Raw genomic sequence first — 11013 nt, forward strand, 5'->3', positions numbered from 1 at the left:
TGTGTGTGTGTGTGTTGTGTTGGGGATGGAACCCAGGATCTCACGTGCTAGGCAAGCACTGAGCTACAGACCCAGCCCCTCTTTTTTGTTGTTGTTGTTGTGGCAAAATAAACATAAAATTGACCATCTTTTCGTTTTTGTACTGGGGACTGAACCCAGAGGCCTTCATACAGCCTCCCAGGGGATTATAGGCATGCGCCACCATGCTCTGCTCATTTTATCAATTTTTAAGTGTACAGTCTGGAGACAGCAGGGCTGGGGGCTGCAGAAGCACCAGCCAGAGCGGAGCCCACATCCTGTGGGGCCCTGAGTACTTTGAATGGCCTGCCACATAGCGCAGCGAGGCCTTGTGACAGCCGCCCCTGCCTGGGGAAAGCCTTTCATTCCTCTTCCATTTCCTTGGCCTCCCAAGTGAAGGGGAGGGGTGGGAAGGCCTGGCTGGGAGGGTTCTAGGAGGTCCTGGGTGCTTTGAGGGTGAAAGGACGGGGATGGCCGAGCCGCGAGTGTGTCCAAGCCAGGGAGATTAGATTACGGAGGCAGACAGAAGTAATGATTAACTTTTCCAGTCTGCACACTGTCTCCAGCCTGTCGTTCTGTTGTTTTCCCTGTGAGTACAGTGTGGCCCTGGCCTGGCCAGGCCCTGGTGTTGGGTTGTAAAGAAAGGAGGAATGAGGGTAGGATCGAGCAGGGGAGGGAGACAGGGAGGGAGGGAGGGAGCTGGAAAGGGGAGGCTTTTCCATTAGATCCTGTGTTGGAATTTATTGGCTGGAATGCAGTAAATACTCAAAATGCCATCCCATCCAACAGTTTTCATAATTGTTATGGAATAAGGGGAGGGGGGGATGAAAAGAACTTTTGTTTCTCACTGTATTTTTCCATGTCTTACAGTGGTTTTCTTACCCTCTAGAAAAACTAGAGTTGAGCTGGAGCGGTGTGGGAGCTGGGGGGCACAGGGCAGGACCTGCTTTTGGGTCCTGTGATATTCAGGGACTGGGCTCAGTGGAGGCCTGGGCTTTATTAAAATGGGGCCCTGGGCATAAACAGCTTGGTTTCTTTTTTGTTTGTTTGTTTTGTTTTGTTTTGTTTTTGTTTTTTGAGACACGGTCTCACTATGTAGTTGAGACTGACCTGGAACTCACTATGTAGCCCATGCTGGTCCCGAACTCACAGTGATCCTCCTGCCTCAGCCTCCTGAGTGCTGGGATTACAGGTGTGCACCACCATGCCTGGCTAACAGCTTGGTTTTTTGCACACAGTGCCTTAGACCTGCAAAAGCAGGCAAAAAAATGATCTTGTCCTCTGAGGTTTTTGTCTTTTTGAAAAGTTGGCTTATGCATGTACATGTGTTAAGGTTTTTATTGGACTTTTTTTTTTTGTACACTGGGAACGAACTCAGGACCTCATATTTTCAAGAAGGGTGCAGTGCCACTGAGTTAAATCTCCTGCCCTTTACTAAGCTTTTAACATGTAGCTAATGTACTTACGCATAGTCAGTGAAAAGAAAAGACAAAGTCTTTGGAGGTTCATGAGAAAGTTCTTTTGTTGGCTTTTTATATATTCCTTTGTATTTCCCTGCTGGTTCCCCAGTTGGGAATCCAGATACAGAATTTGAGAACTCTGGACTCTCTTCAGGTGGCCGGTGAGTGAGGTTGAGATTGGACCTGAATGTCCTCGTGGGGTACTGGTGGACATTCTGTTGCATGGTTGCCCCATCTCTTGTGTCTTCCTGGGAGTGACACGGTCATACCCAGAGAGAAGGCAGGTGAGCGCACCATGCCACACAGCTTGAGGGCTGTGTGTGTACAAGTATGTGAATCCCCTTCCTGAAGAGAGCTGCGGAGTTATTCTGGGAGTCACGATTGGAGCTTGGTGGTACACCAGCAGGGAAAGAGCCTTGAAATCAACTTGAGAAGTAATTAGGCTGGATGTGCACTAAACAACAGCCAGAGAGGCCCATTTACTGTAAATATTATGAATGGAGTTGGCTGGGTTGGGAGTCCCCACCCTTCCTCTGAGGCCTCTCTGAGCTGGGCAGAACTGGCCTCCTCAGATGGCAGTGGCTGCAGGCAGCCGGGTACATGCTATAATTTGCATGGCTGAACACGGGGCCACAGGAAGCCGCGTCAGCCTGACTGGCGAGACAGACAGGAGCTTTTGATTTGTGCGGCTTCCCTCCTCTGTCCTGTGTTACCCTCAATTATATTCTCTGATGGCAAAGTAGTGCTCTTAAGAGAGACCCCTGGGCTGGGGGCTTCAGATTTGTACATGTGGGGCTTGGGGAGGGATCACTGGGGAGCATGAGAGTGCATTTGAGCTCTGGTAATTGATTCACCACGATTTGTCTGTAGCGGCTCGGAACAACATTGTTACAGTGAGTCTCTTAGCCCACTGGGAGCTGCCACATGTGTAAGCTCAGAGAACCTGCAAGAGGGTGATGATGGCTGAGGGAAGTTTTTGGGTGCCAGTCGTGGTCTGATTGTGGGAATATGTTGGTGACAAGAGATTCCATCTTGGGGACTCACTTTGTTCCTGAGGCCGCTGAGTTACTAGACAGAAAGAACTCCTTTATCATGTATTGAAAATCAGGAATAAGAAACAAGTTGATTTTAGAGATGGACATGGCAAAACTTTACTTAAGCCTTCCTTCTCTTGTTTGTTTTATTGTTGCAAATTAAATGCAAAAAATGTGCCTTGCCCTTCAAAGTGATTTTCTTACTCTCTAGGAGGTGGTAAAAATAAATGGAACCAGCATTGTGAATCACATGATGCAGCCAGATACCATCAAGGCCGGAAGGGACATGAGACCATTTTGCCCCAATTCCCTTCATATTATTTATGGACAGGTCAAACTTGAGAGCCTGAGAGGGCAAGCCACTTGGCCAAGGTCACAGAGGGGCTTGCTGGCAGAGACCATTGTGCTTCTCACTTGCAGCGTGGTGCAAAGCAGCTGGACACCACACTGGAGTATTTGGAGAGGAACATTGGGAACTGGTAGCTGTAGTGGCCTGCGGTAGTTGCCTGCCTACCTGTGGCTCACACTGGATAATATTCTGCATTTGAACCCCAGCTTTGATGCGTGGCAGGTGACTTGTGCTTCATTTCCCCTCCTTTAAGATGAGATGGGATCCAGGAGCGGTGGTTGCATGCCTGTAATCCCAGAACTAGGGAGGCTGAGCCAGTACTGGATAATATTCTGCATTTGAACCCCAGCTTTGATGCGTGGCAGGTGACTTGTGCTTCATTTCCCCTCCTTTAAGATGAGATGGGATCCAGGAGCGGTGGTTGCATGCCTGTAATCCCAGAAAGAGGGAGGCTGAGCCAGGATGATCTTTGCAAGTTCAAGGCCAGCCTGAACTATATTTAGCACAACCTTGTCTCCCCCCCCCAAAAAAAAGACAGCATGGGAATACTGATACTGTGTAACCTGGTAGTAGCTCTGTGTGTGTGTGTCTCGTGATAGGAGTCACTCCAAACAGCACCTGTGGTCAGCATTGGCCCAGAACTGTTCTCCTACCTGGGGTTGAGTGTGACAAAAGCCATTTTCCAGCAGTCAGAAAAGACAGGGCCCTAAGAGATGAGAGACCAGTGTGTGTGTTGCACTCAACATGAGACGGCCTAGCCCTGTCACTTCTGTATCAGATTGGCTCAGTGATTGTATGAAGCTAGCACTGGCAAGATCCTGTTTTAAGATGAACTGAAGTCACCTATCAAGGTTACACAGCAGGTAGCCTGAAACCAGGGTGTCTTGATCCCATGGTGGTCAGCTCACCTTGGGGTATGCACAGCTGGAACTCCCTGAGGGATAGATAAATTCAGCTCTCATTGGGCCCAGGGACCCAGGAGAGCACCCTGGTCTTTGAAGGATATGTGTGCACACCCTACTTACTTCCTTCTAGACCCTCATTAGAGAGGTCACAGTAGAGAGTGAAAAGAACCTTGACTTTTTCAGTGCAGCCTCCCACCAGCTAGACCTCACCTTGGTGAAGAGCGTGGGGCGGGGGTGATGTGTGTGTCCCGCATTTTCTCTGTAACAGCTAACCTAAAGTGTTTCGAGTCTGTTTGAGCCTCTGTGGGGTAAATTGCTGTGAACCCTAGATTGTCCAGGCTGCCCTAGGGGCCCACTGAGCCCTTGGGCTGTATTTCCATGCAGGATCTGGGTGAGGTGCGAGCATGGCCCCCATACATGTTGGCTTTGCTTTTTGGTCACTTGCCTTTTGGAAAGAAGAGACAAGCATCCTTGTTTTGCTGATGTGGGGTGAGACTAGATTGGATTTATGAGTGCCGGGTCCCCCTATATTTATCTCAGCTCTTATCTCTGAAGTAGTTTGGGTGAGGTCAGTCAGCTTCCTGAATGGGTGAGGAGCAGGGTACCAGGGCACCGGTGCTGTGCTGTTGACCTTTGAGATATCTGATGCAGAGGGAGCCATGGGGAGGGAAGGACAGAGCAGGGCTGCGGCTGGTAGCGCCTGGGTCCTGAATAGAGAGCGACTCTTGGACCCACCTGCCTCAGTGGAGGTGGGGTGATGTTTGCCTTTGGGAGTTGCTGGGTGTGAGCCTTTGTGTTTACATTTCTGTCCTTTGCTTGCCCCTGGTCAGCTTGGAGAGAGGCCTGTGGGAGGCAGTGTTTCTGCCCAGTCTCCTTTGCTGCCTGGCTTCTCCATGTTCAGCCTCTGCTCCACTAGATTGTTGCACTCGACCGGATGGCTTATAATCCAAGTGCCCCGGGGAGATGAGAGTGAGCTAAGAGCTGAGACCCCTGCCCTCTAATACCCCAGGTGCCTACCCTTGCCCCCAGGCCCTGGCAGTTGGGCATGGTTTTGTTTTGTGTTTTGAGACGGGGTCTCCCTATGTAGCCCAGGCTGGCCTCAAACTTGTGATGACCATCCTGCCTCAGCCTCCCAAGAGGTAGGATTTACAGAGGTGTGCACCACTGCACCCAGTATTGTTTTGTTTTTTGAGATAAGGTCTCCATGTTTACTCAGCTTGGCTTTAAATTCACAACCTTTCTGCCTCGGCCTCCTGAGTGTACCACCATACCTGGCTTAGCTGGGCACCTTAGCCTCGGTGGATACTAGCTGCTGTGTAGCTCTGTCATACTTGGCTTCATTCCCCAAGCTTTGTCCCTGTCCTCCGGGGCCCTAATTTTGGGGACCTCTTCTTTCCCTGTTACGCCTCCTCTGTGTGTGGACTTGCACCATCATGCGTATCCACATTGTCAGAATCCCACAGGTATTCTCAGTGTAGCTCCCATCTCTCTGGCTTCACGATCAACTACTTCCCAAGCTGGGGGCCAGAAATGGTACTACTGAGACCCTGAACTTCGCCTTTCTCTCTCCCTTTGTTTTTCTTCTTCCTCAACTCCTCTAAACTTCCAAGGGGAAAATTCCTTCCTTACCAAAAATGTGGCCTTGTGATCCGGTCACTGCGTGCAGTTGAGATGTGCAGCTTGAGTCACCGTGAGCTGCTGGTCCAGAAGGGCCTGGTTTGTTCATTCAGGACCAGGGTAGTTAACTGCCTCCTTGTCCAAGGCAGGGAGCCCCTAAGTGGTTTTCTTCAGTGCTGCGTGCAGACAGGCAAAGTCCTCTCCTTCTCAGCCTCTACCTTCCCTTGCCCTTACAGGGGAGATTTTATGCTTTAAAGAAAATGAGGAAGGGGAGGGGGAAACACCTTAACGGAATTTTAGGCAGACTCAGCATTTTTCTGGTGTTGCTCCAAAAATTCCCTTAACTGTAATAAAAAGAAAAAATTGTGAGCAGGCATCTGATTAGTGAGCTTTTTACAACACAGCTTTTCTTTTTGGATGCTTTCAGATGAACATGTACAGTTTTAAAACAAGCCCCTGTACAGTTACTTTTCTGGGGAGGGGAAGAAGTTGTTGCAAATACCGGAAAAGGTTATAAAGCTGGGGGAAATTAACAAGGGACTGTGAGTGTTGCCTTGGGAGGTTAAGCGTCAGCGGCAAGGATGAGAAACCAGAGTTGGCCTCTGAGACTCTCGGTCTTTGTGATGACTGACACTTCTTAGGTCCTGGCTTACAGCTCTTGGGAAGCCCCAGGAGCGGGGGGTCTACCATGACCTTTGCTGGGAGACTCTTGTGGGTTGTGAGTCCAACTCAGGGAACAGTTCCTGTGAAGATGATGCTGGGTCATTCCCAGAAATGAGCTGCAATGGGGGAATTCAGAACAAATGGAGGTGGGTGGGTCTCTGTCCTGGCAGTGTGGGGTGTTGTCTCCAAAGGTGTGATGTGAACACTAGGCTGTGTGCTACAGCAGACTTCTCAGCTGTTGCTGAGTGGGTTTCCTGGAACGTGTTTTCTGCTCAGAAACGCCCTGGGCAGGTAGGAGCCGGGCCGTGGAGCTGCCTTTTCAGAGGCTGGAGAACACTGGAGGACGTTTGAGGGGTAGAGAGGCATGCAGATGTGGGCAGGGGGTCTTCCTGTGGTGGATTAGGGCGCTGCACCTACTTTAAGGGACCTTGTTCACACGCAGGAACACAGCATGCTGCTGTTTATCTGGGCTGGGCCATTAACCCCAACAGAAAAAGGCTTTTTCCAGGGGCTGTCTGGCAGCAAATTGCTGGATAGACTGGCTGTGCAGATGAAAGAGAAGCGGGCATGTCCACACACCCCTCCGGGCCCTACCCATTGTCCTCTGCCCCAGAGAGCCACCTGCCTGGTGGTGGAGGCTTCTACTCCTTGCTGAGGTGGCCAGCAGGTTTCAGTGGGGCTGGGATACATGAAACAAAGCATTGCGAGGCTCCACTGAAGGTCTACCCACTGGGGAGCCTCCTTCCTTGCCTCCCAGCCACTCCCCAGCCTTTCTTTCCTGGCCAGGTTTGTTGTCCTGAGTCAGAACAAGCCAGAGCTTCTGGCATATTTCAGAACACCCTCTTCCTGCAAAAGGTTGAGCAGCGCCTCTGAGAAGAGGGCCTGCACCTTACCACCACGTGCACGCCTGCGATACTCTTTCTTCTACGGATGGGATGGGTCTGTGATGTAGCCTTCAGAGCTGAGTTCCCTTGGCAGGGAAGTTCAAAGATTGCCAGTGCTCAAGAGTTTATTAGCAGTTGATGGATACTTTGCAGAAACAAGTTAATGCCTGATGAGTCACCTTCTGCTCTGAACCCTTGTGCCTTTCTTGTTTTTCTGTATGTTCCTATGTGTATAAGCACACACAGACACCCTCACACGTACACACACACTCACGCCCTTAGGCCATGGACACACAAACATCTCACAGTTCTTGCATTTTATACAGCAGGGAGTGGGGGACAGTGACAGGCCAGGTTTGTGGTGATTTTCAGTGGCGGGGGTGGAGATCAAGGGAAAGGAATGAGCCCTTGGCTTCCCCTTTCTGTGAGGCTGTCTGTGCAGGCATTGGGAAGGTCATTTGGGGTGTCTAAGGGACAGCTGCTCAGGGTGCCTCAGTGGGTCACTGGACATTTGTAGACTTACACTTCTGTCCCAGAACTGGCTGCTGCTTTAAACAAAGCGGCGGGGGGGGGGATCAAGTCGACTGTTCCCAGGTCCTAACATGCCTGTAAAAGTTGGAAAGAGTTGGTGTGCTGAGCTACGCTGGTTTACCCAGCCTGCTGGGCGGCAGGACAAGGGTCCTGTAGGGGATGGCCCTCACTGGCAAAGCTCTGAGCCCAGTTGCTCAGAAACCAAATGTCATGGCAAAACACTTCTCACACTCAACCCCCACTTTCTGGGTCCCCGCAGACCCACTAGAGTGAGAGCAGCACGAGGCCTCCAACTCTGGGCCTGCTTTTTTCTCTCATCTTTCCCCTGCTGCCTTTCCCCATTTTTGTTAACAAATACAAGACTTCCGGTCTCCACCCTGCCGCCACAAACCACAGCGTTCCTGCAGCCTGGCTGGGCTGGAGAGATTTATGGTCTCCAGTCTGAGGCCTGCCCACCCCTGGCTCCGGGTTTAAGGAGGCAGCAGGGGAGGGGGGAGAGTCTTTTTCCCTCCACATGATTCCCCTTTTAAAGTCCTCGAGGTGCCTGCTTAGGAAAATCACCTAACCAGAATTACTCCAGGCTCCCACGCTGCTGTGCAAAACCGAGGAGGAAAGTTAAGGCAGGGGCTTGTAGCAGAGGGCACCTGGGCACACGGCATTGGTGGAGTAGGCAGGGTCAGTCTGAGAAAGAAGGGGAGAGAGGGGGCGTCTGGGGAGGGGGCTGCGGGCAGAGAAGGAGCAGTTCAAGGATGGTCACATCTGTTTGTTTTAGACATATCACACATCTTCTCTGGCTGAGTTGGAGGAGGCTTTGTTAAGGTCGTCTAGCTTAGTGCCCACCTGTGTGTTGTGATTTGGCATTTGACATGAATTCACCCTTTGTGTGCTGGCTGACTTGCTGCTATGTTGACAGTTATTTCTCTGTTAGGAAATTAGACAGACGTTTTTGCCCCGAATGACTCTTACTTTTATCAGATAGGGGACCCTTAGGACCACGGTGATGATTGGAGAGCTTTGATGACAAGTACAGATGCTATAGAGTAGGTGGTAGAGTCTGGGCAGGCTGGCTTCCATGTCTGGTGGGGTTATCACCTAGTACCCCAGCTATATGGATTCCAGTTTTTTTAACTGGGCTTCAGGGTTCCATCTCAGACCTATAATTCTAGGTTGTCTTGGTACTCTTTTTGGCCTCTATTTCTTTGCCAAGTGGGCACAGGTGCTGGTGTCCTGGATTCCTGACAGGAACCAGGGGTAGAGGAAGCACCTCTGGGAGCCCCATGCGGAGACGAAGGCAGGACTCTTGTACCTGCAGCTAGTCCTGGTCCACTGTCACATCACGCTGTTGATGAGTACCTCAGTTGTAGCAGGAAAAAGAAGCTGCTAACCTTACCTGTCGTTTTGTTTTCTAGATTCCCAACTTCTTCTGGAGCCTGGGGATCGGTCACACTGGTGCGTGGTGGCATACTGGGAGGAGAAGACAAGAGTGGGGAGGCTCTACTGTGTCCAGGAGCCTTCCTTGGATATCTTCTATGATCTACCTCAGGGGAATGGCTTTTGCCTCGGACAGCTCAATTCGGACAACAAGAGTCAGCTGGTGCAGAAAGTTCGGAGCAAAATTGGCTGTGGCATCCAGCTGACTCGGGAAGTGGATGGCGTGTGGGTGTACAACCGCAGCAGTTACCCCATCTTCATCAAGTCCGCCACACTGGACAACCCGGACTCCAGGACGCTGTTGGTGCACAAGGTGTTCCCCGGTTTTTCCATCAAGGCTTTCGACTATGAGAAGGCGTACAGCCTGCAGCGACCCAACGACCACGAGTTTATGCAGCAGCCGTGGACAGGCTTCACCGTGCAGATCAGCTTTGTGAAGGGCTGGGGCCAGTGCTACACCCGCCAGTTCATCAGCAGCTGCCCGTGCTGGCTGGAGGTCATCTTCAACAGCCGGTAGCCACTGGGGAGAGGACGAGCGCGTGCCGAGCAGGCCACCATTCAAACTACTTTGCTGCTAATCTTTTCCTCCCGAGTGCTTGCTTTTCATGCAAACTCTTTGGTCGTTTTTTTCCCCCTGTTGTTGGTGGGGTATTTTCTTTTTTCTTCTTGTCCTTGTTTGTGTTCTTGTGTCTTGTTCTTTGAGAAATAGCTTATGAAAAGAATTTTTTTTGGAGGGGGGCAAGTGTGGTTGGCAGGACAGGTGGACAGGTCAGGTCACCCGTGGGAAAGGGGGAAGCAAAAGTCAGCACCACCAAACGGTGTCTGAATGGGGAGCAGTCCCTTCGCTTTTGGGTCAGCATTTCACTTGTCAGGAGTGTACACTCGAAGGAGAGTGTGTGTCTGTGAGTGTGTGCGCACGAACAGCAGATGGGAGGTCAACACAGCCTTTGTTCCTTACGGATGTCCCAGCTGAGAGGTCTGCTGTTCCAAGCTGTGCGTCTCCTGCGCCCTCTGGACATGCTCAGTGGGGCAGAGGCAGTACCTGAGCAGGCTGGCTGGTCGCCGGTGTCCCAGCAGCTGCAGGAGTGACGCTTTGTCCCAGCCTTGGAAGCTCCCACCCCACCTTACCCCCTTTAGGACACGGGCCTATCCACAGGCTTCTGAGAAGCTAGCCTGGTAGAGGCTGAACCAGAACCAATTGTTTTCATCCTTGTCTTACTCCCCTCCCACCACCCTGCTGCCATTGTAGTGTTTCTTTTTTTGGCCATCTGCTCCTGGATTTCGGAGATGGGCTTCCTGAGGGCTGCTGGGGCAGCCCTGTCCTGTCACAGCATTGCTCCCCAGTGCCCTTTCAGGCCCCCCCGGCCTCTCTGCCCTGGTTTATCAGGTTTCTCCCAGACATCCCAAGCCAGCTCAGCACCACCCACCCACCCCAGCCTGGGTGCTGAGCAGTCAGACCAGTGAGAGGACAACCCCAAGAGGGTCCTGCTCAGTGGCCTCCTTCCCTCCTACCAGGAAGAATTTGGTCCATCATAACCCAAGGTACCATCCTAGGCTGACACCTAACTCTTCTGTCACTTCTTCTACAACTCATACACTCGTATGATACTTTGACACTGTTCTTAGCTCAATGAGCATGTTTAGACTTTAACATAAGCTATTTTTCTAACTACAAAGGTTTAAATGAACAAGAGAAGCATTCTCATTGGAGATTTAGCATTGTAGTGCTTTGAGAGAAAAAGGACTCCTGAAAAGAACCTGAGATTTATTAAAGAAAAAATGTATTTTATGTTATATATAAATATATTATTACTTGTAAATATAAAGACGTTTTATAAGCATCATTATTTATGTATTGTGCAATGTGTATAAACAAGAAAAATAAAAGATGCACTTTGCTTTAATATAAATGCAAATAACAAATGCCAAATTAAAAAAGATAAACACAAGATTGGTGTTTTTTTCTATGGGTGTTATCACCTAGCTGAATGTTTTTCTAAAGGAGTTTATGTTCCATTAAACAATTTTTAAAATGTATACTTGATTCCATGTCCTCCAGCTCCTTTTTCTTCTGCTTGGAGGGGAGGGGGAAGAAGCGGCTATCAAAACTGTTGAGTGGGG

At 50.4% G+C, this 11013-nt stretch overlaps 1 protein-coding gene across 1 annotated transcript in view; it reads left to right on the top strand.

The window, feature by feature from the left end:
* The window catches only part of Smad7 (SMAD family member 7), a 29402-nt gene extending 18636 nt beyond the window's left edge, over nucleotides 1-10766 (top strand). The window contains exon 5 of the mRNA XM_010621742.3: nucleotides 8871-10766. Coding sequence (XP_010620044.1) covers nucleotides 8871-9409 — 539 coding nt within the window. The 3' untranslated portion in view covers nucleotides 9410-10766. The remainder of the gene's footprint in view (nucleotides 1-8870) is intronic.
* Nucleotides 10767-11013: the final 247 nt, after the last annotated feature.

The sequence above is a fragment of the Fukomys damarensis genome, unplaced genomic scaffold (genome assembly GCF_012274545.1).
Source record: "Fukomys damarensis isolate Sample0158 unplaced genomic scaffold, DMR_v1.0_HiC HiC_scaffold_30, whole genome shotgun sequence".
Lineage (NCBI taxonomy): Eukaryota > Metazoa > Chordata > Mammalia > Rodentia > Bathyergidae > Fukomys > Fukomys damarensis.